At 35.9% G+C, this 27,507-nt stretch overlaps 2 protein-coding genes across 2 annotated transcripts in view; both read right to left on the bottom strand.

The window, feature by feature from the left end:
• Positions 1–11,073: 11,073 nt before the first annotated feature.
• Positions 11,074–14,538, bottom strand: LOC136806782 (uncharacterized). Its single transcript, XM_067063360.1, has 3 exons — positions 14,227–14,538; positions 12,579–13,365; positions 11,074–12,084 (listed from the first exon to the last, which is right to left on the bottom strand). The coding sequence occupies exons 2-3, from the start codon at positions 13,363–13,365 to the stop codon at positions 11,624–11,626; spliced, it is 1,248 nt and encodes a 415-aa protein (XP_066919461.1). The 5' UTR covers positions 14,227–14,538; the 3' UTR covers positions 11,074–11,623.
• An 8,543-nt stretch (positions 14,539–23,081) lies between these two features.
• The window catches only part of LOC136806834 (uncharacterized), a 29,709-nt gene continuing 25,283 nt past the window's right edge, over positions 23,082–27,507 (bottom strand). The window contains exons 2-4 of the mRNA XM_067063413.1: positions 25,122–26,353; positions 23,953–24,788; positions 23,082–23,756 (exon numbers count right to left, since the gene is read on the bottom strand). Coding sequence (XP_066919514.1) covers positions 23,082–23,756; positions 23,953–24,788; positions 25,122–26,353 — 2,743 coding nt within the window. The remainder of the gene's footprint in view (positions 23,757–23,952; positions 24,789–25,121; positions 26,354–27,507) is intronic.

Here is a 27,507-nt window from a genome sequence, read left to right as displayed (position 1 = left end):
GATAACTGACTGGGCTCATCAATGGAAGATGTCTTTTAACCCTGACCCATCTAAGCAAGCCATTGAAGTCTATTTTACCTGTAGACTCACTCCTCCTAATGTTCCAGCAATCTCCTTTAATAATTCTAATATCGCGACCAGTGAGTACCAGAAACATCTTGGTCTAATCTTAGATTCAAAACTTTCTTTTGATCGCCATCTAGACGAGAAGATAAAAAAGGCCAATAAAGGAATTGGTCTTATTAATCGACTTCGCAAGCATGTGCCTAGGAGATCTCTACTAACCATTTATAAATCTTTCATTAGGCCTCATCTTGATTATGGTGATATCGTATATGACCGCCCAGGAAATGCTACCTTTGTGCAGAAGCTTGAATCTATTCAATATAATGCCTGCTTAGCTATAACAGGCTGTTTTCGTGGAACGTCTCAAGAAAAACTATATTCAGAACTTGGTCTTGAAAGTCTTGCTGACAGGCGCTTTGCTAGAAGAATGACATTCTTCTATGGAATTATTAATAATTTAGCCCCTTCGTATTTACGTAACTACCTGCCGGTAAGACTTACAGCACCAGGTGGCCTTAGAACAAGAAATCCTATTTATCCTCTTAATATACGAACTGAGCGTTTTCCGTAACACTTTTTTTCCGTACTGCATATCTCGTGGAATGTTCTGGGAGGTAATATACGAGATCTACCTTCAATTAAAACTTTCAAAAAAGCAATCTATGAATTTTTGAGACCCAAGCAATCTCATGTTTTTGATGTTCCTGACATTCAAGGAGTGATTTTTCTTAATCGACTTCGGGTCGGTTTCAGCCATCTCAACGAGCATAAATTTAGACATGGCTTCCGCGACACTTTAGACCCTTTCTGTGGTTGCCGAACTAACTCTGTTGAAAACACTCAGCACTTTCTTCTGCACTGCTCTATATATTCCCATGCAAGACAATCTTTGTTCGACAAACTTCAGACCCTAGGCATTATTTTCATCCGCCGCTTAACCCTCCTTTTTTCTGTCGGCTTTTATTATATGGGGATGAAAGTTTGAGTTCAAATCTAAATAAATCTATTCTTTGTTCTGTTGTTGAATTTCTTAACGAAACTGGAAGGTTTAGCGGTGCTTTATTTTAGGCTTTTACCTAACAACTGTAGCTTCCTTCTCCAAGATTTTTTTTTTCCTTTATTTACTTATTTATTTATTTTTTACATAGTCTAGTACCTCTGGCGATATAACGTTAGTTCCTAGCGGGGGGAGGGACTATATTTTATGTTTAAGTAATGTTTTGTAATATATGTTCGTAGTGTACACGTGTTTTTGTTTCAATAAAGAAAAAAAAAAAAAACGTAGAAACAACGTTTTTTAAACGCCTTGCAAAAACGTAATCTATAAACGTTTGAAAAACGTTTTTTTGACGTTGTGAAAAAACGTTTTAAAGTGCGACAAATACAACCTGAAAAAAACGTTTTCCAAACGTTGTGAAAAACGTTTTTTAAACGTTTTTTAAACGTTTTTTTGCCGGCTGGGTTTGGGAAAATCATCCTAGAATATTATTATAGCATTCTTAGGTTAGGACTAGACTTAACATTTAGTACATACGTCTCAAGCGTGGGCATTTTATATTGAGGAAGCTGCTTAGGAAATTCCGTCCAGTTTCGATAACTCAATCAAAAGTTATGACGATTCTAAGTTTATGTTACGCCACACTTTGACGTTCCTTTCTTACACACAAAAGCTCTCCAGACAAGAAAGCCTCAAAACCAATCATAAAAAACTTTCTTTTACACTCTCTATTTATTTACAATGCAAGGGGGTTGTAGGGGTTCGAAATTTTTGCTGAATTCCCGAATCCCGAAAATTGAAAAAAATAATAATACCGTCACACCGGTTTGTACAGGTTCAAACACCGGCAAAATGACAAAAAATAAGGCCAAATACCGTCACTGTCTGATTTTAAAATACCGTTTTCCCGTCTTTTTTTTCGTCAATTCCCGTAATACCGTACTAAAAAAGGGCCAATCCCGTCACACTGTAAAAGTACAAATTCCCCCTCAGCTTTTATCCCATGAAAATTTCTGAGACCTTACCTGCTCTGAGATATAGGAGAGATCTTTTTATACATCTTTTTGTCTTTTACTTTATTGACTTCTCTTTAAGTGTTAACTTCTTTTCCCTCAGATTCAAGCTGGAGTGTATTATTGGTTTCCTCGGCTGACTTTGCGTGGTCGCCAACAGAATGTACCGAAAAAATGCTGGTACAGGTAGGTGAAATGTAGCAAGACTTTAATAATATCTACCTATACAACTATGCTAGTTTCTTGTTAATACCCCCGGGGTAGGGCCTGCATCACTGAGTGAACTTGGTACTTCAAACTACTGAAATTTGACTTGGAAACACCCCTGTCTCAACGACAATAATTTAGCAAAGTCCTTGGTAATACATTTCGCGAAACATTAAGTTTGGCCATGAAATTTAAGAAGTTTTTTTATCCTTCTGGACGAGCATTCTTTTTTTCCGTGGAAAGAAAAGGCATGATTTTCAACGTCTCAACTCTTTTATTTTTTCAGGATCACAAATGTGTGAAGAAGACCAAAGAAATCGCAATCATATGCAACTATCGTTTTTTGAAGCTTCGAATAACAATCATACTGGAAACGTTTGGAATGATTATCACAACGATGCCAGAAAGGAAGGACATAAGAGAAAGAGCATCAAATTTTTGATTTCATTACGTTTAATTTATACCGATTGTAGATTTTCATACCCAGAAAATTATATAGAAAAGAGCATTCAATGAAAATTCGAATGTGTGTATGGTCTTTCTCATAAAAGTGCAATGAATAGGAATTATTTTGGCAAAGAACGTCTTAGAGACGTGTTAAAAACTAATCTAAAACAACTTATAAAGACGTTTCAAGTCGTCTCAGAGACGTGCCATACTGAAATTCATAAAATTAAGACGTCTTGGAAACGTCCTAGAGACGTCCATAATTCGTTCCAAAAAGACGTTATTCAAGTATCTAGAAGAAAACGTAGAAACAACGCTTTTAAAACATCTTGCAAAAACTTAATCTATAAACGTTTGAAAAACGTTTTTTGACGTTGTGAAAAAACGTTGTAAAGTTCTACAAATACAACCTGAAAAAAACGATTCCTAAACATTGTGAAAAACGTATTTTAAACGTTTTTCAAATGTTTTTTTGCCGGCTGGGAGGGATCCCTCTAAAGACCGATTTGAAATGATGTTTTAAGTAGATAAGTTTACTCAACATCTTTACGTATGTCTATCTTGTCAAATTCAAATAAAAAGACACAGTTTTCCAAATTTACTTTCTTTACAATACTATTTAAAATCATTGTAAACTACGATCAGGATTAAATATAAAACGATTCATTGGGATCTAATTTTAATAAATTTTGATACTGATAAACTTGGAAGTCGTGTATGTTACAACTTTTAATTTGAAACAAGCGTGACAGACATGATAGTTTTTTCTACTTTATTATATAAAGACTTATTTATGTAGCTTCTAGCCAAATCATTTTCAAAAAAAGGGTGTACTGAATTTAACATGAATCAATCTTTGAAACCTTTCTTTGACATGAGACTTCATTCAAAAAGATCTAAAGGGAGTAAACTGGGGGTGAAATTCAATTATTTCTTGTTTCTAAAGCAAAAAATTAAAATAAACTTATAAATCAAATAAATTACCATGCAAACAATAGGGAAGCATAAAATAAACGCTTCACAAGCCAACAATATTTCACCAAGGATGTGATCAATTCTGTCTTGAAGCAAATCCACACTGTTAGTAACCGCCCAGAAAGTATTAAATAGGGTCAAAAGACACAATAAGGCCATTGATACATTTTGAATGAAATTTAATTTTTGATTGTCAAATGGATTTTGTACAAAATCATGCACGGCAAAACTGAAGAAAAGCAAACCCACGGGATAAAGTTTGATGATTGGTGACGAAATAAAGGTTGTCGTGACGATCAGTAACAAACGGCGTAAAATCAAAACAGGTTCCCAGACGAGATGTGATTCTTGATTTTTGAAATTCAACTTGAAAGGTCCGTTCAACACACCTAATATTTGATCCTTTTCTTCAAGGGTGGCTTGGTCGAAAACGAAATGGTATTGGGTGAACGCCAAAGGGCGGATGACCAAGAAAAACAATGATAAGGGCGGTATAGTAAGAATCATAAGAAACTCGTTCGGTGAGATGCGATAAGACCGAAGGGTCCGGCAACCAGTGTATAACACTAAAGGGAAAGGAACCACCCATAAAGCAATCACGGCCATGATAAGATATTGCCAATCAGTATAACATTTGATGGAAGCTTGAACGTGTAAATATGATTCACCAGCGATCTCTACACAATGGATATTTCGTAAACAAAACACAGAAATGTTTGAGTAACTGAGCAGCAAAACATTAACATACGCTCCTTTCAATCGACGTAAGAATGACTCGCACTTCCTCTTCAATAAGCATTTGAGCAGACCACAAACAATTATTGCCAGCGTAAGCATTATCAAGCATGCTAACGATAAACTAGATTTCAATGCATCCATAATAACCATACTATTTGTACACAAAGGACAAACTTTGATGAAAATTGTATTGAAGTCCAATTTGATGTTGAAGAACGTAAAGAAAAAACTGACAATGGTTGGCATGTGATAGTAAGTTTTTGCTGACGCGACAACTCGAATGATCGAAGCCGTTTGGTAAAAAAAGAAAGTGATTTTTATAAATCCCGGTAATTGGTAGGACTGTGGTGATTTCTTGTGAAACGGAGAATGTGAAATCAGAAGTTCGTTAGTGGTATCAGTATCCGAAAGAAATTCTTCTGTTTCAAATGACTCACTATTGATGCTTCCCTTTCCATTCTTTATGCGGTTCCAAACGTCTTTGTTGAACAAAAAAAATGAACAAATGAGAGCAGCCAAAAAGACATAACCAAACCAAACAGTCCATGAATACTGACAAAACGATTTATCAAGACATTGGTTATGACTGAAAATGATAGAAAATGTCCTTTTTGGCAATCGCCACATAGTCTTCCAACACGATTCTCAGTGCAAGTGTTGTACGACTCACACGTTTCTAAGGACGAGCAACAATATAAGGGAGGACAAGGGTAAAAGGTTACTTCACCAAAATTGTCAGATAATCCCCAGTAATTGCCTTTACTCCGAATAGCACCATCTTTGAAAGAGGCTTGGTAAGGGCAACTATGACATGTAATATCATATTCTTCCAACGACTGCTTTTCAGAGTTATTAACGCGTATGAAAGCTCTGTCAATCACGTTGTATGATGAGCTGTTACAACTGATACAATCTAGTCGCAGATATTGCTTTGGAGTATAATGGTGCCGAATCGTCTTGTCAATTGGGCATGATATCTTTGAAGCTTCATCCATAGAAAACCACGGTACGTTACTTTGATAATCATATGTCTCAAATAAGACACTTGTGCCAATCAATGATGAATGGTGGGCACCCAAATTGATGGTAGTGTTCGAAACTTTTAATGACGCATCGAAATGCAACGTGCTTGCTTTAACTTTGATTGAACCAATTTGACCAGAGACAGCTGAATTGTTCATGAAGGAGCAATTTGAAATAACAAAGTTCATAAATCCACCACTCAGCATTGTTAATCCTGCGGCACGGTCAGTAGGTATGTTATTTCCTTCAAGGTAGAAGTTAAGTCATTCAAATCTTGTATACCTAACGCACCGTATGTAGCCCCTTCAAATGTGCAATTATCGACAAGAATACTTCCTTGATTCCAAATTTTTAAAAGGTAAGGGTATATTTTGTTGAAATTCTTGTAATATGATTTTTGAAAATGACAATTTGTAACTTTGACTAGGTGAGATTTGTAATTCAAAGCTTTAACGATTGTAACAGGTGAACGTTTAAAGCGATTGTTATCGAGTGTGATAGTAACAAAATCATAAACGGTGACCTCTGTCATTTCAAATATGGAATTTGTGATCGATAAACTTTGGCCTGGAACTGTCAGGGATGTCTTTTTTGAATGCTCCTTTGGTTTCTTTTAGACGGAAAAAATCCTTGGATTTAGGGAGATGATAGAACTTTTGAAGGAACAAAAATCGAAAATGGTTTCAGAATACTTTTTTGAATTCGTACGAGATATTTGGTGGTGTCCACTGTAAGTTTTGGCGAGGTGCTTTTGGCTTCCAAAGCCATCAAAAGTCGTTTTGTAAAATAAAATAGATGAAAACTGATTCACATCGTACACCAAATTCGTCAATTTCGGATCAGTTAAAAGGTTTAAAATACAATCATTTACTTTAAGGACAACTCCGTCTCCCAAGTCAAAGATAACAGCCAAGTGCTGCCAGGTAGAATTATAAACAACGGTTAAATTGTTCATTGTCACGTTTCCATTAAAGTGAAAGAGAAAGGTATTACTATGGAATGATTGGGAGAACATGATGACAGCATTCTTGCGATGGAGATCCCGCCCTCCATACGAGCCTAAAGTCAATTGTGTATCAATAAAAAGGGCTTTGTTTTGAACGAATGTGCAATCAGCGTCAAGAAAGATGGTATCTGAAGGATTGGATTTTGTGATTGCGTACGGAATAGTTCGACACGGTTGTGTTGGTATGCCGCATGTATTAACATCTCGACTTGCTTTGTTCTGTGAGACATAGATTTCTTGCAGTGAAGATCCTGTAGATTGAAGAAAGGTTTTGAAACTTGTTATAGCTTTATTCAATTTCGAACCCCATGCCACCATAGTATTGATCTTTTCAGCCAAAGAGGAATAAAATTCTCTTAAAGTCGTGATATTGAACTTTGTTCCCCAGCAGCATTTTTTTGGAGGGCACTAAAAGGCCAAGGTACACCCGAATATTTCTTGGACAAACTGGTGATATAATCGCGTAGAAGAGTTTGGTACAGGCTATTGAGAATTTTTTTGTATTTAGCCGCCATAATGGGCTTTTCCATATGAACTCTGTATCCCCCATGTTGAGGATATCGGAAATCCAAGGGGTTGGAGAAAAATAGGGCTTCGACATCCCAGGGTTTAACAATTTTGAAAATGGATATCCTCAACGTGGGGGTACGGATTTTAACTGGAAAAGCCCATTCTGAACAACTTTTTTGAAGGAATTGAAGGATGAAAAATCAGAAACAAGAATAGTAGCATTACCTTGAAACTGGAATATGATGAAAATTCTTGTTTTCTCGACCATCTACTTTAATACACATATGAAAATACGTAGTGAATATCATGCAACCTCTTTATATCATGAGTAGCTATATTTGAAAACATTAAAGGGTTTTCCCAGAGGGTATTCCAAAAGTGCTGAAAGATTAACCTCTTACATCTCTCTCCGTCTACCATAAGCACATATTCCTTTAAAAAGTAAATAAACCCGATACTGTACGAAGTGTTTGTTTTATGTGTCAACTCTTTTTTTAATTGGAAGGGCAAAAGAGAAAATATCGTAACTGCTGAAAATGCGTAGAAATCTGAAGGGATGATAATGCCCCAAAGTTTCTATCACATAAATCGAATCTCGCAAGTGTCTCCTATAATTTTTTATGCTTAAGCTTCGCTCTCTGTAGATAGACTAGTGTTAATTATAAATTGATTTGGTTGCTTACTGAATTCTTTCTTTCTCTCTCTTCACCTCTGCAAAACAAGTAAATGTAACTTGAGATAGATATTGAGAGTAAGGAGATGATAGTTTAGCAATAAAGTATTTTCGTCGAAATTCAATCTTTAAACACGTCAATATTATATTACGCAATGGGAAAGTCCTGTAATCGCAACACTTCTTTACCATAGTTAGGCGTTTAAATTTTTGAACTTTGATTTTCGAAATAAAACAATTTAGAACATATTTCTGATAGTTCGGATTATGAAGATTTTCTTCTATCAAAAGATAATGCATCATACATTCAAGTTAAATTTTGATACATTCAAGTTAAATTTTGATACTTGGTTGGTTCCAGATCTTTTGTACTATATCAGAATTGAATCGGGTCATAAATTGAGGGTAGATTAGAGAAGATGTATCTTTATTGACGAATATGGCGAATGCAAACTCCGACACCAAAAATAAGAAAGTAGACATCTTTCGGCAGTGGTTCAATCCGGTTCAATACCCCCAACATATATACATATATACCTACATCCAGCCTTCCCCTCCCTCAAAAGAAAAAAAAAGAGTTCAAGTGAGAGAGAGGCTAATAATGGTGTTCCAAGACCAGTTATGTATAATCGCTTTTCAGAGTTTTGGTAGAAATCAAAAGTGATGTTGTGTACGATCCCATCCCTATTAAGATGCGAGCCGACACAGCCCGACAACTCAAAAAGCTTTTTTACCTAGCACGAAATAGGAAGATCCAAATCCGAAGCCTTACCAGGACTGTCAGCCTCGTATCAGTTTTGTTCTTGATGGTAATATTGCATGAATTTTCTATGCTCTGGATAAATCCTGGAAATAAAATCGAGAAAAACTTTAAGTTGATATGATATAAGATTTTACCATTATGTATGAAGGACAAAAATTTCTTTCTCTTAGATCTTAGCTTTACTGTTTTGAAAATAGAATAGCGCCTTCGTCCCTTTATCATGGACGAGCCTTCAACCAAAATTTGGTACCCCTCGCACGATTCTCCCCTTTCATTATACGTGCATAATCCATAACTGTTCCACTTGTTTTTTTGGTCAATTTAAAACTTTTACAAATGTTTCCCAGGTAGTCTTTCGGGTGCTAATACGAAAACAACAACACCCTTTATTTTCACAGGTAAATGGAAGTCTCTGGACAAGTCTGAAATCTAAGTACCTTTTTTTATTTTTAAAGGTACTGTCGTCTCTCTAACTCAGATTGCAGAAAGTTTGACATGACCGAAATTGGAATGTAAACTTCTATTGGGCTTTAAAGGGACATAACAGTACTTGCGAAATTTGTAAACAAACTGTATGCAGCGGATACAAAATCAAAACAAATGTCACATGTCAAAATAAAAAATAAAACCGAATATGGCTAGTTTTGATTGTTCAATTGTTTTACAAGTTTGTTTTGGACACGTGATTTTAATTGTTCTCTTTAATGACACGTGGTTCGCGTAATGTTTACATTTTACTACTTTAATGTCCCTTTAAATAGAAGCCCGTTTGCCAAATAGTTGAGTTGAGGATAGTCCAAAGAAAAGAAATTACTTGGGGAGATAACGTTACTCTAAGGTCCCGAATAGACGTCCCCCCCGCTTATTAATTTTCAAAAATATTTCGGACCCCCCCCCCCCGTTCTTATTAGGACCCCCCCCGTTTATTAGTTTTAAGAATATTTTCAGCTGTCAAAGAGAAAGGACCCTTATTTTGCTCTAAATAGCCTGGTTTTAGCCTTTATTTACCTAAATATTTTTCAGACCCCCCCGTTTATTCAGACCCCCCCCCCCCGTTTATTATATTTTGCAAAAATTTCGGACCCCCCCCTTTTATTCAGACCCCCCCCCCTACTATTCGGGACCTTAGAGTAATGAGGATTTAACAATTGATTCAAGCTTTGCAAGAAATGAACTTTGAATTCTGTTAGAACGTAATACCAAGAATGCTTTCTTCCTTTTTTTATACAGGAATATACATGTGGTCAGAATACACCTTTTTGACCGTAGTAGCGCGGTCAGGCGCGTGCCAGTTGATTATTTAGTTATCCCCTAAACACGATCCATTCCTTTTTGACACATTTTTCTATTGTCTATAGAAATAAGGACTGGGACGGTTTTAGTGGGATGAAGCGGACAAAAAAAATTGCCTTTCAGAAATTGGCAGCTACGGTCGAAAAGATGTATTGCGCTATTTTGGAGTAGAAAAGTGAAACGTCTCGTGTAACTTATGGCATGTCGGCATGTCCTAAAAGCCATAATTTGGGCAAAAATAATTGGGGACCTTAGACGTGTTCATTTATAACTTTAAAGAAGCGTATTAGTATGTAGAATACAGAAATCACTGTTAAAAAATTAGTTTTAACACCAAAAAAGATATTAGGCAAACAGTAAAAATTGCTGACGTCAGCAAAACTTGTTTTTCAAATAACTCCAGTTTGGCTAATGTTATAAACATGAAATTTTGACCAATGTTGCACATCATTGAAAGGATTATTTGAAAAAAAATTGTTCTAAAATTTGCAAAATTTTGATTTCAGCTGACGTCAGCAAAAGTTGAAAAAAAATTATGCATGTTTCTTCTTGTAGAATGTTTCTATTAATTATATGCAACTTTGCTCCAAATTTCGTGTTTATACCATTATTAGCGAAACTGGAGTTATTTTAAAAAAAAATTTTGCTGACGTCAGCATTTTTTGGCTTTTGCATAATAAACTACCGTGAAAAGCACATGTCGAAATCATATATTGACGCTGTGCCGACGAATCGAGATTCTATTCAACGCGCAAGCAATGAAGACAAAAGTAACCATGACGACCATCCAAGATATTGGATGAAGTTCAAAGTTGATATTTTTGTTCCTGTCGTTGAACTCACAACTAAAAAATGTCATCAATGCTTTTTAAAAAGAGTCAGTGATATAGAATCATAACATAAAGTTTGTCTATTATTTCGATTCAATTAAAGTGACATTTTCATAATTATTAGTTTAGTAATTACTGTTATACATTTGGGGATCATGTAAAAGACTTCTTTCGAAAGAAACTCACTTCGATTACACTTGGAGGTTTCTGGGGAATTTGTAAATAGTAAACTGCATACTGATACAGTCTGCTAGACATTAATAAGGTAATATTTGCTCATCATCTTTGATTCTTTTTACAAATTGACAAATGCGCGATAAAATTTCTATTATTGGTTTTCAGAGGTTAATATATTCTTTGAAAACTTAACCTCTGATACTCAGGGTAATAATTTTATCAACCGTGATTTTTGAATTCTACATCATGATACGCTTCTTTAAAGGTATAAATGAATATGTCCAAGGCGCCCAATTTTCTGCACCAAAGTTATGTCCTTTTTGGACAAGCCTTAATAAACACGAGGTACAGAACATTTATAATGTAAATCTATTTATTGTTCAAGACATATATCATATTCTAAAGATAACAATTAGCGCAATAATTCCAATGCAGGAATCCTAAAAAGTATTGTTAAAATAAAAATGAAAGTATTCGGGTTTGGGGGTACTAGGTTTGCCAAATGACGAGGTGGTGCCGGCTGATTTTCGAAAAATCGTAAAAAACGAGTTTTTTAGATTTTCGGACCCTTAGTGGGACTTTTATCCAGAAATCCTTTTTTTTTGGGAGTAAATATTGATAATTTCACTTCTTTTATGATCCTTAGGGGGGGGAGGGGGCTTAAAATGGAAATTGTGATTTTTGCGACCCATAGTGGGACTTTGAAGGTCCAAAAAAGGGAGCCTTAAGGGTGGCACATACCCGTGCCCTCCACTTGCCTAAGTACCCAGGGGTGGTTTTCTGTTCTCAAAAAACTATTCTATAATAATATTGTTTGTTTTCATTTTACAATCATTCAAATAAAAAAGTTAATGTTACTCTAAAACACATTAAAAAAGACAAAAGTACAATCACTATCACGTAGCTTAGAGTTCAATTCGATCGTTCATATCCTTGGTGGCAGGCTCGTTGATTTTACCGATATGAGCAATTAAAATGTCAGTGACACCATGAGATTTGCACGAGGCACTCTTAACCTTATGATTCCACACGATGGTATATGGAACTTGGATGTTGTATTGATTCAAGAAAACTGTACATTTTCTTCGATCGCCAATAACACTGGTGCAAAGCATGTGATCTTTGATCGTATCTTCGCGTTCTGTTTTTATTCCGTAGCTGAAATAATAATGCTTGTCACCACTTGGTAATTTGGTGATATTGATGGAATCACGGATATTGGAGAAATCTGGTGTTGTGACAACGAAAGATGTGTTTTGTTTGACGTTCACGCCACCGCTTTGTAAGAAGGAGAAGTATTCGTTGTATGAGAAATTGTAATCAATCTGGACCTGGTCTGTTGTGTACTTGGTGAAGTTTTTGATGCCTGAAAGTGAAAAATACGATAGTTAAATTACCATTGGCTTTGTTCATTGTCTCGTAATTTAATTTTACAAAGGAGAAAAAGAAGTTAATTCAAACTCCGGAGATCATCACAAGAGAGTTGCTGAAAAAAAGTGATAAATATTTTAGGTATTTTAAGGTATATAAAGGGACATAAAATAGTAAAATGTTAACAAACTAAAACTACGTCCTAAGAGTCCTAAACTAAGTCTCGTCCTGCATCTTTGATCGGATTTTTTTTAAGTGCACTGATAAAGAACCGATTGTAGTGTTAAAGCTTTGCCTGACGTCAAACGGCGCTCTATCAAAAGAAAATCAGATCAACCTTTATTCAATTATACAAACAGCTGTCGAGTAATGGTACTCCAAAGAATTAGGCAGGCAGGGGCTGAAAACTAGGGATCAGTAATATAGTATAAAAATGTTTCTTAGGTTTTGGGTAAACGCAAGGGTTCAAAAGATACTATTGTATCTTACCAATAGAGCGAGTATAGGTTTCATTCATTGACATGTTATACAAAATTGACCCAAATTTCCAATCATCGTTTGAGATGGTGACAGTATTGCAATCGATTTCACATTTGGCAAAGAGTGGTGAGCCTAATAGTCCTTTCCATCTGTTTTCGATAGGAGTAAGCTCATCCGTTGAGTTAGTAAGATAATAATTCTGACCGCTAAATAAGTAAGCACTCCTAAATAAGTAAGCACTTTCATGGCCTTCATGAAAAGTGTTCAATACAGCTGCATCTACAGGACTTTTGAGGCCTAGAAAAATGGCAGAGGTATTGAATGGCCCATATACTATCTTCTTTTCGATGCCCATGAAGTAGATATGGTAATCTTTAAAGAAGTAGAAGGTACCCTCAAGGAATAAGACAGCATCGATTGATTCTGGTAGACCAACAGCAAAGTCATTCAAATCGATTGTATCGAGTGGGCTTTTGTGAAAATGATCATAAATTTGAACTTGATTGCCGCTGAAGAAAAATATTTTTTGAGTACCAAAAATGTCTGTCTCGATGACAGCGTCTATAGGTGTCTTTAAACCGTTGATCAGGTCTTTCGTTTGTCCGTAATAATACATCCGGTCAGACTTGACGTTCCATCTGGCGTACATGTCGTCTTTAAAGAAGTAGATGTCGTCAGTTTGAGTGGAGTAAAGTACGGCGTCGATGTTGCATGCCGGATCTGGTGATGTAGCTTTCGTGTTGACAAACAATACAACCAAAGCAAAAAGAGCTGTTGAAGTGCGAATCAAACCCATCTGAAAAATGTGAAAAAATTGACATTAACTTTGAATAGCATGGAACACCGTAAAAAGGTTCAAAGTTAGCTTTTTTCTTCTTTTTGTGACTCAGGTAAACTTGTGCTGGTAGCTAAAACAAAGCAAACCACTTCAAAACACAAAAAGAAAAGATGACACGTTTAAAACAATTCATTACTCTGTTTTATCAAAACACAGGCTTATACTATATGTGCGGATAAATGTAAGCAATATAGTGAACACTTTGCCCGAAAATGATCAAATTTTTGACTATCTAAGTTTGTCGGCGAAGCAGATTTCTTCTCCGTCAACGGACGCAGACCTAAATTAGCGGTTGCAGACCTGATTTAACGGCCTGAGACCTGAATTAAGAACTGGAGACTCGATCCAGCGGTCGAATATTTCTTAACGGCCGAAGACCTGGAGAAAATGAATTTCGGAAATTTGTTATAAATCTTTTTTATGAATTCAATCAAGATTTTTAAATGATGTTTCAATGGGAATAGTATTGAAAACAAATGATTTTAAAACTAAAAAGAATGCAAATTAATGCCAATAACTCGTCTCAAACTACCCATCTTTCGTCTTCGATACCACTGCATGAACCACTGGACCATCGCAACTGATGCCTTGACGAGTGGTTCAAGCTAGTTTAACTGACCCTAACTTATATATCAGGTATTCGGCCGGTGATTTGCTAAATCAGGTCTTCGGCCGTTAAATCAGGTCTTCGACCGCTGAATCAGGTCTTCGTCCGTTGACGGAAAAAAAACCGCGTCGGCGAATATTAAAAGGTGTTATCGTTTCCCCAATCAGGTGCATAAATTTTATAAATGAAAGATAAGTTAATGGTAGACTTACATTGTCAAAAACTTCTTTCGGTTTGAGCAGGAGATTCTTCGTCTGAATATTAATTGTAAAATATCCTGTATAATTCTTCACCAGTATATAAAATCGATTGAATGAGTAGATGAGAATTCTGAATTCTGTGCACTATTTTATATACCAATTCACTTCTGGTCAGGACGGGTACTTTTTAACAATATCGAGAAACCAAATCTTCAAGAGGTCAATAAGTCAAGTAAATGACATCAATAGTGATGAGTTTGCGTCATTGTTTAGGTAGAGCTAACAAAGAAATATTTATTCTAAAGTTTAATAACAGAATATGAATACATTTTGAGCTTTTGTATATCAACTACGGAATATTGAGAAAATCGATCATGATAATGATTTTACCACTCCTTGTCGAGACCAAGCCAATACAGAGAGTCCCATTGTTACTAGTAAGAAAACATTTTAACGCGGCTCCTATAACATGACAGGTGTGTGGGTAAGGTTAATTGTTAGGAGCTATTGCCGTGTTTTTAAAGATTTTCTTTCCAAATCCATTAAAATTATACAAGAAAATCACAAATCACGGCAAAACTTCCGTGCAAGTTCTTATTATTGTTGTTATTATTATCAATTTGTATTTTCAGCAGTAGCGGCCTGGCTTAATTTTCTTGGTGGTGCAAACTATGAAATTGGCGCCCCTGGTATTTTTGTCCTCGTTTGCGCCCTCTACCATTAAGTGAAAATATTAAACTGTAAGAGCAGTGACTGGTTGAAAGTAACGCTCGGAATCTCTGAGTTAACAAACTTTTATTTATACGAAGGTGGTGTAATGATAACTTGATATCTATTTCCTTGTTATTTCCTGGTCTTACTTTACTCTCGATTAAAGATCAATGGCTGAAAGAGGCCCCAAAAATTCGAAAGTTGGTAGGAATAAGGGTTCTTTGTAATTTAGGCGCCGCAGGCAAAAAATTTGGTGTAAGAAAGGTCAAATAGCTTAAAAGATATTCTAAAAAGGAGAAAGTTAGTCCGCATAAGACCACAAAAACCACAGCGAGCAGTTTCGATCAATCTCTCATTTGGGGATGAGCATCCTCTTTAACCCCTGGTGGATACACAACACTTCTCTTGCTTTGAATTTTCGCAATTCAATGTTGATAGTAGTTTTGAAAAAATTCTTAAAATAAAACGAAAGCGCGGCAGGCGAAAAATAATTTACATTGCACTTATAGAAGGCGTTAAAAACGTGTCAAAGGGCGCCAAATCGCCCAACCAAACATCAAAAAAATTTTGGCGCCCCCTTGAAAAGCTTTTTTGGCGCCCCTCTCAAGTCTTTCTGGGTGGTGCACTGCACACCCTGCACCCCCTGCCAGGCCGCCACTGATTTTCAGTTGGTACACAAAGTAAAGGACCTAATGTCCTAAATAGTTACAGCCTTAAACAGTTACTAGCAAAATCCAACTTTTATAGAAATAGTCAGAAATATCTACCACAATTTACATATTGGGCAGGTACAAAAATCGTTCGGCAACATTTTTAATTTGCTCCTCAATGTATTAAACGTTGCAAAGCTTTTCACATCCTCAGAGAGACGAAAAATGAGGAAGCCAACAAAACTTAGAGATTGTAAGCCAAACTTAATTGTATTAGGTAACATAAGTTGCTCTCCTCTAAGTTTATAGCCCAAGGTTTTTGTGACAAAGAGCTCAGCTAAGAAATGTGGGTTTAGTTTTTTAAGAGTTTCATAAATTTCCTCAAGAATTTTATGAATAATTCGATGAGAAAAGATGCAGTATTAGATAAAGTTAATAATTGATATAAATTAGATTCATAGTTTTCACAAACTACGCTAAGAGCTCTTCGTTGAATTTTGTCTATTTGCTTGTTGTTGTATTTTACAAAATTCATCCAAATTAATGGACAATAATTAAAATTATAAAAAATATAGGCGTGACACAAGGACTGTTTTAAGAGAAATGAAGGGACGGATGCGCCGAAGAGCGCTGATTTTATTTCCCGCTGACTGGCATTTTAATTCAACGTGATAGTTAAAGCGTAGCTTATTATCAATCTAGATACCTACAATTTTGACCTGATTTTTAACTTTAACTTTGATATATCCTATATAAGTAGATCAAATCTACCAAGAAACATAACTTGGAACTTTCCTGGATTGGCAACAAACACACTGTCTTTAAACCAGTGCAATATATCTTCAATTTTGATATTGAGTTTTAAAATAACTTCAGCAACGGCTTAAGCGATTGCAAAAAGGGTGTTGTCATCAGCATATTTACAGAGTTCTGCTTCACGGTCAGAGAGTAAGAGATCATTTAAAAATATGTTAAAAAGAATAGGGCCTAAAACGGATCCCTGAGGGACGCCCATACTAATAGATAAAAAGCTACTCAGACTATTTACAATTTTGACTCTATGGTAAAGGTTTATCAAATAATCATATACAAACAATAGACTATTGTGGTTAACACCATATTCTGCTAATTTTGCAATAAGTAAATCATGGGGTAAACAATCGCAATCTTTAGATAAATCGATAAGTATTGTACTCACAATATTTGAATCGTCAAGTGCCCTTTGAAAACAGCCGTAGCACTATCAATAAACGTCCCTCAAGGTCTAAGTCAAAGAGTTTCTACTCCAACATGGTTCGGAGTCATGACCTCAAGTGTAAAACTGGATAAAATGACAACCATACTCACTTTTTCACGTTTTTTTAACGTCCAAAAGACGTCTGTAGCTCAAAAAAATAGAAAATTCAGAAATCTTCAAAAGAAAACAGCCATAGCACTATCAATTATTATTTTATTATTATTATTAAAGGATTGAGGTTCAAGACACGCCGTGGGCCTCTAAGAACCTGTCTTTTTACAATCGCTTGTTGTTACAATTTTCTTTAGGTAAAGTTTTGTTCTGGGGCTTCCCCTGACTTTAAATTAAATGTTTTTGTCTTTCATTTGAGCATTGAGCTCATGTGCTCTCTTGCACAATTCTTTGATTGCCACTCGTTCAATAATTGTGAGGTCTTCTGTTTCTCGATAGGATGAAGGAGGGCCTTTGTATGTCGTGATGGCTCTCAAGACTTTGTTCTTGTCTTCTTCATTTTCGAAAACTACCTTGATTGGTCGATACCTCCCTTCCTCCTCTCTCTCTTCCGTGAATACTCCAATCCTCTGTGTGTTTATAATTTTTATGTCCTTGATACCCAGTTCTAATCCAAGGATTCTGTACTTTATAAATTTCTCGTCGTAGATTTTCGTTGTATTCTCGGGATCCTCCAGATGTTCTTTGATTCCATGGAAAATAAAGTTACATGCCGTGGATCGTTGTTTGCCGACTGTTTCACATCGAGTTATTTTCTCCACCTTATTTGATTTTTGATTCATCTGTTTGGATACAGCTTCAGCATAACTAACATTTTTCGCCTCTTGCTTCTTTTCGAATAAGATGTTCTCGATCTTTGTTTCTATCTTTTTCTCGAGTATGCTCATCTTTGTTTTCAGGCTTTCTTTGATTTCTTTTGTAAGAAAGTTCACATCATTTGATTTCAGTTGGGAAATTTCTTCATTTTGTACTTTCATGATGTTTTCACATGCTTTAATTTCCTTTTGAAGTCCTTCGATTTTGGTGTTTTTGCATGTTTCAACTCGTTCAATCAGCTCTGGCGAGATCTTAACGCAACTTTGGCATTGAAAACTTCGAGATTTAAACGTTAAGCAAATCTGTATTTGGTAGATTGGTAGCTCAGAACAATCATAATGAACATCTTGGTGGCACTTCCTATAGGTGAGAGTGTCTTTTGGTGTTGTTCCTTCTCTAATAATGCATTTTTCTGGGGTGCAAACCTCATTTTTAAGCGACAATTCTTGGTCATTTTCATCGATTTTTTCCTCCATTTTCCTTGATAATAATAAACGTCCCTCAAGGTCCAAGTCGAAGAGTTTCTACTCATAAACTGTTCGATGTCACGACCTTAAGTTTAAAACTGGATAAAAGGGCCACCATCCATACTACCTTTTTTGCGTCTTTTTAACGTCCAAAAGACTCCTTAGCTCAAAAAAAATAGAAATTTCAGAAATTTTCAAAAGAAAACAGCCGTAGCACTATTAATAAACTTCCCTCAAGGTCCAAGTCAAAGAATTTCTACTCCAACATGGTTCGGAGTCATGAGCTTCAGATTAAAACTGGATAAAAGGGCCAAAATACTCACTTTTTCACGTCTTTTTAACGTCGAAAAGACGTCCATCGCTCAAAAAAATAGAAAATTCATAAATTTTCAAAAGAAAACAGCCGTAGCACTATCAATAAACGTCCCTCAAGAAGGTCCAAGTAAAAGAGTTTCTAATCCAACATGGTTCGGAGCAACAGGCCTTCTTGAAGTAAATTTGAGCTTTTGATTCATGAGATCCTAAGTCTTAAGTATCATGTTAAAACTCAGAGTTAAAACTCTATTTTCCAACGGTAGTGGAAAATTTTAAGGTGCTTAAAAATCATTTGTGGTGTTTAAAATTTTGCAGGGAAATCCCCAGCGCCTCAAATAATTTTGTATAAATAATCCACTTAAGCTAGTTTTGCGCTTCCTTTCAACAGAGACAATCAAGGAGTCAAGTCATAAGTCATATCAATTCTGTCTCAATCATTATTTTCAATCACATGCACAAGCATTGCATCTTCAAGAACTTGGTGTTAGTCTGTCTATACACACCATGTGTACTGCTGCCTGCTTACAGACGACGTCCGTAGCTCAAAAAAATAGAAAATTCAGAAATCTTCAAAAGAAAACAGCCATAGCACTATCAATTATTATTTTATTATTATTATTAAAGGATTGAGGTTCAAGACACGCCGTGGGCCTCTAAGAACCTGTCTTTTTACAATCGCTTGTTGTTACAATTTTCTTTAGGTAAAGTTTTGTTCTGGGGCTTCCCCTGACTTTAAATTAAATGTTTTTGTCTTTCATTTGAGCATTGAGCTCATGTGCTCTCTTGCACAATTCTTTGATTGCCACTCGTTCAATAATTGTGAGGTCTTCTGTTTCTCGATAGGATGAAGGAGGGCCTTTGTATGTCGTGATGGCTCTCAAGACTTTGTTCTTGTCTTCTTCATTTTCGAAAACTACCTTGATTGGTCGATACCTCCCTTCCTCCTCTCTCTCTTCCGTGAATACTCCAATCCTCTGTGTGTTTATAATTTTTATGTCCTTGATACCCAGTTCTAATCCAAGGATTCTGTACTTTATAAATTTCTCGTCGTAGATTTTCGTTGTATTCTCGGGATCCTCCAGATGTTCTTTGATTCCATGGAAAATAAAGTTACATGCCGTGGATCGTTGTTTGCCGACTGTTTCACATCGAGTTATTTTCTCCACCTTATTTGATTTTTGATTCATCATCTGTTGGATACAGCTTCAGCATAACTAACATTTTTCGCCTCTTGCTTCTTTTCGAATAAGATGTTCTCGATCTTTGTTTCTATCTTTTTCTCGAGTATGCTCATCTTTGTTTTCAGGCTTTCTTTGATTTCTTTTGTAAGAAAGTTCACATCATTTGATTTCAGTTGGGAAATTTCTTCATTTTGTACTTTCATGATGTTTTCACATGCTTTAATTTCCTTTTGAAGTCCTTCGATTTTGGTGTTTTTGCATGTTTCAACTCGTTCAATCAGCTCTGGCGAGATCTTAACGCAACTTTGGCATTGAAAACTTCGAGATTTAAACGTTAAGCAAATCTGTATTTGGTAGATTGGTAGCTCAGAACAATCATAATGAACATCTTGGTGGCACTTCCTATAGGTGAGAGTGTCTTTTGGTGTTGTTCCTTCTCTAATAATGCATTTTTCTGGGGTGCAAACCTCATTTTTAAGCGACAATTCTTGGTCATTTTCATCGATTTTTTCCTCCATTTTCCTTGATAATAATAAACGTCCCTCAAGGTCCAAGTCGAAGAGTTTCTACTCATAAACTGTTCGATGTCACGACCTTAAGTTTAAAACTGGATAAAAGGGCCACCATCCATACTACCTTTTTTGCGTCTTTTTAACGTCCAAAAGACTCCTTAGCTCAAAAAAAATAGAAATTTCAGAAATTTTCAAAAGAAAACAGCCGTAGCACTATTAATAAACTTCCCTCAAGGTCCAAGTCAAAGAATTTCTACTCCAACATGGTTCGGAGTCATGAGCTTCAGATTAAAACTGGATAAAAGGGCCAAAATACTCACTTTTTCACGTCTTTTTAACGTCGAAAAGACGTCCATCGCTCAAAAAAATAGAAAATTCATAAATTTTCAAAAGAAAACAGCCGTAGCACTATCAATAAACGTCCCTCAAGAAGGTCCAAGTAAAAGAGTTTCTAATCCAACATGGTTCGGAGCAACAGGCCTTCTTGAAGTAAATTTGAGCTTTTGATTCATGAGATCCTAAGTCTTAAGTATCATGTTAAAACTCAGAGTTAAAACTCTATTTTCCAACGGTAGTGGAAAATTTTAAGGTGCTTAAAAATCATTTGTGGTGTTTAAAATTTTGCAGGGAAATCCCCAGCGCCTCAAATAATTTTGTATAAATAATCCACTTAAGCTAGTTTTGCGCTTCCTTTCAACAGAGACAATCAAGGAGTCAAGTCATAAGTCATATCAATTCTGTCTCAATCATTATTTTCAATCACATGCACAAGCATTGCATCTTCAAGAACTTGGTGTTAGTCTGTCTATACACACCATGTGTACTGCTGCCTGCTTACAGACGACGTCCGTAGCTCAAAAAAATAGAAAATTCAGAAATCTTCAAAAGAAAACAGCCATAGCACTATCAATTATTATTTTATTATTAATATTAAAGGATTGAGGTTCAAGACACGCCGTGGGCCTCTAAGAACCTGTCTTTTTACAATCGCTTGTTGTTACAATTTTCTTTAGGTAAAGTTTTGTTCTGGGGCTTCCCCTGACTTTAAATTAAATGTTTTTGTCTTTCATTTGAGCATTGAGCTCATGTGCTCTCTTGCACAATTCTTTGATTGCCACTCGTTCAATAATTGTGAGGTCTTCTGTTTCTCGATAGGATGAAGGAGGGCCTTTGTATGTCGTGATGGCTCTCAAGACTTTGTTCTTGTCTTCTTCATTTTCGAAAACTACCTTGATTGGTCGATACCTCCCTTCCTCCTCTCTCTCTTCCGTGAATACTCCAATCCTCTGTGTGTTTATAATTTTTATGTCCTTGATACCCAGTTCTAATCCAAGGATTCTGTACTTTATAATTTCTCGTCGTAGATTTTCGTTGTATTCTCGGGATCCTCCAGATGTTCTTTGATTCCATGGAAAATAAAGTTACATGCCGTGGATCGTTGTTTGCCGACTGTTTCACATCGAGTTATTTTCTCCACCTTATTTGATTTTTGATTCATCTGTTTGGATACAGCTTCAGCATAACTAACATTTTTCGCCTCTTGCTTCTTTTCGAATAAGATGTTCTCGATCTTTGTTTCTATCTTTTTCTCGAGTATGCTCATCTTTGTTTTCAGGCTTTCTTTGATTTCTTTTGTAAGAAAGTTCACATCATTTGATTTCAGTTGGGAAATTTCTTCATTTTGTACTTTCATGATGTTTTCACATGCTTTAATTTCCTTTTGAAGTCCTTCGATTTGGTGTTTTTGCATGTTTCAACTCGTTCAATCAGCTCTGGCGAGATCTTAACGCAACTTTGGCATTGAAAACTTCGAGATTTAAACGTTAAGCAAATCTGTATTTGGTAGATTGGTAGCTCAGAACAATCATAATGAACATCTTGGTGGCACTTCCTATAGGTGAGAGTGTCTTTTGGTGTTGTTCCTTCTCTAATAATGCATTTTTCTGGGGTGCAAACCTCATTTTTAAGCGACAATTCTTGGTCATTTTCATCGATTTTTTCCTCCATTTTCCTTGATAATAATAAACGTCCCTCAAGGTCCAAGTCGAAGAGTTTCTACTCATAAACTGTTCGATGTCACGACCTTAAGTTTAAAACTGGATAAAAGGGCCACCATCCATACTACCTTTTTTGCGTCTTTTTAACGTCCAAAAGACTCCTTAGCTCAAAAAAAATAGAAATTTCAGAAATTTTCAAAAGAAAACAGCCGTAGCACTATTAATAAACTTCCCTCAAGGTCCAAGTCAAAGAATTTCTACTCCAACATGGTTCGGAGTCATGAGCTTCAGATTAAAACTGGATAAAAGGGCCAAAATACTCACTTTTTCACGTCTTTTTAACGTCGTCCATCGCTCAAAAAAATAGAAAATTCATAAATTTTCAAAAGAAAACAGCCGTAGCACTATCAATAAACGTTTCTCAAGAAGGTCCAAGTAAAAGAGTTTCTAATCCAACATGGTTCGGAGCAACAGGCCTTCTTGAAGTAAATTTGAGCTTTTGATTCATGAGATCCTAAGTCTTAAGTATCATGTTAAAACTCAGAGTTAAAACTCTATTTTCCAACGGTAGTGGAAAATTTTAAGGTGCTTAAAAATCATTTGTGGTGTTTAAAATTTTGCAGGGAAATCCCCAGCGCCTCAAATAATTTTGTATAAATAATCCACTTAAGCTAGTTTTGCGCTTCCTTTCAACAGAGACAATCAAGGAGTCAAGTCATAAGTCATATCAATTCTGTCTCAATCATTATTTTCAATCACATGCACAAGCATTGCATCTTCAAGAACTTGGTGTTAGTCTGTCTATACACACCATGTGTACTGCTGCCTGCTTACAGCTTCTAATTGAAATATTTTACGTGTTGTCTCAATGACTTTCTTTAAAGGACTGAGATAAACAAAATTAACAAAAGCACTAAATAGGCCTCGATTAGTCTCGATGAGCCAAAACAATATAATACAATAAAAATATCACACTCCCACGCACGAGGGGAGGTCACGTTCGTCGATGAATTTGATTTTCACTTCTTGATCGTTCTTGTCATCACTTACTCGTGAGTGATGATACTCAAACGGAAATAGTTTATTGATAGGTCTTCGGAGAATTCCGTTACCGTATTTGTTTACAACGACGAGTTCGGCTCCGCGAACTTTACCATCTCTTCCTCGTAACAATTTACTCACTCTACCTTTCCTCCAATCATTACGTTTAACATTTTCCTCATTGATTAAAACGATATCATTCTCGTTGATCATTTCGCTTGAGTTCTTTCGTGCAAGTTTCTTGTGTGTTTCTCTCAACTCGAGTAAGTATTCTGTTTTCCAACGTTTCCAAAAGTGTTCAATTGCTTGCTTCGTGTTTTCTGACAACTCAAAACTGTCACTGTTGTCGTTTGTTGTATTTGTGTTACGTCCGAGACGTTTACCGTATAATAAATGATTCGGGGTGAGAGGTTCTTCTGTCAATTCGTCATAGATGAAGGTTAAAGGACGGTTGTTGATTGTTCGTTCAATTTCAATCAATAACGAAAGGAATTCATCGTACTTCAGCGTTTTGTTGTTCAAAGCTTTATTCAAACACGTTTTCACGGATTTCACAAGTCTCTCTGTAAACCCATTAAACCAAGGTGCTTTCTCGAGGCTAAACTTCCATCGAATTTGACAATTTGTAACAAAGTTTTGTACGTTTTCTGCAGTGAACGTTGAACCTTTGTCTGAAAAGATTTCTTCTGCGATTCATAAATCTCCTTAATACTTCAATGCACGACTCTCCACTGTAGTCTGTAGCAATGTCTAAATATACAGCCCGACTGGCTTGACATGTGATCAATGAAATCCATACCTTGAACTTTTCTTTCGTTTTGTCGAATACATTATACACCAAATATGGAACGCAATAATCGATTCCAATGTTCTGGAAAGCGGCACCAACTTGTAGTCTAGACTTTGGTAAATCGTAAGATTCTGGATAACGATAAGCTTTACCACCATGTTTCTTGCAAATCGTACATTTGTAGATAAAATGACGGACGCGTTGACGCAATCTTGGAATTTGAAATTGGGATCGTAGTTCGTTCAAAGTTTCACGTTGGCCATTATGCATTACCTTGTCGTGGGCTTGCTTGATCAACAAATCGACAAGTGGACTGTTCGTAGGTAACCATATTGGATGCTTTGCGTCAAAGGGAATTGGAGCATTGTTCAATCTTCCCTTCCATCTGTACACTTCCCCTCCAAGGAAAAGATTTTTCTTCATTTCGTCTGGAATACCTCTTTGGGCATCCAATAACCATTTCTTCTTGGCTGATAGCAAATCATCAGCATTCAAAATATTCTGTTTGTTTATTTGTTTCTTATTTATTTGTTTGTTGTTTTTATTTTTCCAACAACGTATGTTCTCCACAAATTTGAAGACATACCCAGTAACACGTAACAATTGTTCAAAAGACCGAAATCTTTGAACGTCAATAATTTCACCAAGGTTGGACTGAGCTTCAGGTATAGTTATCCACTCAGTCCCATCACTAATATTGAATGAAAGGGTATCCTTCTCCTCAGGTATATTTAGAAGATTAGGACCCTTGTTGACACCATCACTAAAAGGTTTGAGGTTTGTTCCCGTCTTCTCAGGTATAGTTAGAGGATCAGGGACCTCAGAAAGACTTTCAAACGAGGCCACTGAGATTCAGGCATAATTAGAAACTCAGGACCATAAAATCATAATTTACAACCAGCTAGACATGCTGGCTTAGACCCCCGGGACGCAATGTCCGAAGGATTTTGCTTTGTAGCAACTAATTTCAGTTCAATCGAGAGGGATTCAAAATTTCGTCTAATCTCATCAGAAATATTCTTAATATATCTATCTTGTTTTCTCGAAGTTTCAATGTTCTTGACCCAACAGTAAGCAACACTACTGTCAGTCCATACAGTAAATTTTTCAAATTCAAAGTTAATTTCTAAGTGTCTCTTAACAACATTCATGAGACGTGATACAATAAGTATAGCTACCAACTCCATTCTGGGTGTCGTCAACTTCTGATTTCGTCTTGATTGGATTCACGTGTGACTTTGATGTGACGAGGCTTGTCTTGATATCACCATCCTTTGATACGATTCGTGTGTAGATACAGCAACCATGTGCGTCGTCAGAAGCATCTGAATAGCCATGTAACTGAATTTCCTTGACATTTTGTTTAACACTCGAATAAGCTCTTTCGACTCTGATCTCTTGTGTATACTCAAAGTCTTTCACCAAATTTTGCCATTCACAAAGCAAATCACCTTCGATGGGCGTGTCCCAATCAATTTTACTTAGACACAATTTCTGAAAATACAATTTCAAAGTTAACACGATAGGGTTTATCAGTCCTAACGGATCATAAATGGACGCCAATGCTCTCAACACATTGCGTTTCGTCGGTTTCAAACTCGCTAAGCTTTTGAGTTGGAAACAAAGTTCGTCAGATTCTTTGTCCCATGTAACACCAAGGACTTTCGTCTTACCCATCACAGTAGGGTTTTCGGTTTCTCCGTATTTCGATTGGAGTTTGGATTCAAGTTCCTTCGAGTTGGATTGGAATTTTCTCAGGTTAAACGATGCTTTCGATAAATGCTCTTTCGTTTTCTCGACAAACTCTTCAGCTTCAGCAACAGTTCGTTTGCTTGTTGTCAAATCATCCACGTGTAGCGATTTGATAAGGTTGTTCTCGAACTCTGCGTCGTTTGCTGTTCTGATATGATGTTGTAGGGTGGCATTCAAAACGAAGGGCGATGCGTTTATCCCAAACAAAACTCTGCACATCCGGTACTCAACGATTTCGTTTGCTTCAAAGTTTTTAAAATCAATTTTGTCTGAATTTTTGAACCATAAAAATCTAGTAAGGTCTCTCTGTTCGTTGTTTAGTTTTATGTGTAGAACAGCCTTTTCAATATCACCGACAATGGCGACTTTGTCTGTTCGAAAACGTAACAAAATTTCAAAGAGATCTGTATTCAATGGAGGACCCGCCTCTAAACATTCATTCAAAGAAAATAACTCATTGTTATTTGCCTTTGCACTCGCGTCATAAACAATGCGTACCTTTGTTGTTGATTTTTCTGGTTTGATAACAGCGTGGTGCGGAATGTAATGTGTTTTTCCAACCTCTTGATCATTTGGCGCTTTTTCAATAACACCTTTTGTTAACTGTTCATTGAAAATCTTTTGATAATCTTTCAATAATTGTTGATTGTTTTCGAAGCTTTTTGATAAACATTGAAGTCTTTTTCTACACAGTTCATAATTGTCTCCTAGCGACCAATTCTCCTCTTTGACTGGATATGTTGCTTCATACCAGAGATTTGGGAAAAGAGGATAAGAATTGCGCTATTCAGCTATTGAAATATAGGCTCGGCAACCTTTTGTTCTATTGAAATATCTGCGCCTGATCGATTGTTTTTGTTCTGAACCAATCGGAGTGCTTGATTATACTATGCGCACAAGACTGGAAGTACAAACAAAAAATGGCAGCCGTGGTTAATATCGAAAGTGAAATAAAAATATTTCTAATATCGAGGATTTTGGTATTTTTTATAAGCACTTTTCATTTTGGACATGGCGGATACAGTGTAAGTCGCGCCAAAAAGTTTTAGTTTTAGCCAAAATACTTTCCTCAAGGAATGCTCGAACCAATTTCACAGATTATATTGTAGAAATAGAAATAATTACTAGTAAAGAATTTAAAATTCATTGCATTCAAACACAAAACGGAGCTGGTAAAACTAATATAATTTTTCATTACTTCTCGGGCTAAAGTGTTTTGACAACCATTTAAAAAGAGCTAGCTTGGTTGAATATTAAAACAATGAAGGAGAAGGGAAAGAAAAAAAACAGGACTAAAACAATGGCAATTCATGATATCAATGACAAGAAATCAAAAATATCATGAATCTTTTTGTAAGAACTTTTTGAAATTTACACAACAAAGCGAAAAATAATAGCAATATAATACAAAACAGCAGCACACAAAATAAACACATTAACAAAAATTGTACAAAAATCTTTATTTGGTTGCGTTGTAATAACAAAAAATAAAAATAAACTGGTTAAATTTCTGGACTAATTTGATTCTTGTTATGATATGTCAATTTTATTTTTCTTATTGCTTCCAAAAAGTTACTTAATAATTATTATAATTGCAAGAAAATTAATTACAATAAAAAACTTTGACTTGATCCTTCCTCACCAAAAGCACCTTGGAAAATAAATATATATATTGTGAAACAGTGTATGAAAAATCGGTCACTCTTGGATTTAGGGGGGCTCACTAATTCCAATAGAGGTGTGATTCTAAGTTAAAAAGCAATTTACCCTTTCAAATAAAATTTTAGAGATAAAAAGTATGAATATAACCAG

Source organism: Clytia hemisphaerica, unplaced genomic scaffold (assembly GCF_902728285.1).
Source record: "Clytia hemisphaerica strain Z4C2 unplaced genomic scaffold, Clytia hemisphaerica genome assembly, whole genome shotgun sequence".
Taxonomy (NCBI): Eukaryota; Metazoa; Cnidaria; class Hydrozoa; order Leptothecata; family Clytiidae; genus Clytia; species Clytia hemisphaerica.
The sequence above is the reverse complement of the archived record's forward strand: the minus strand, read 5'-3'. Positions and strand labels throughout refer to the sequence as shown.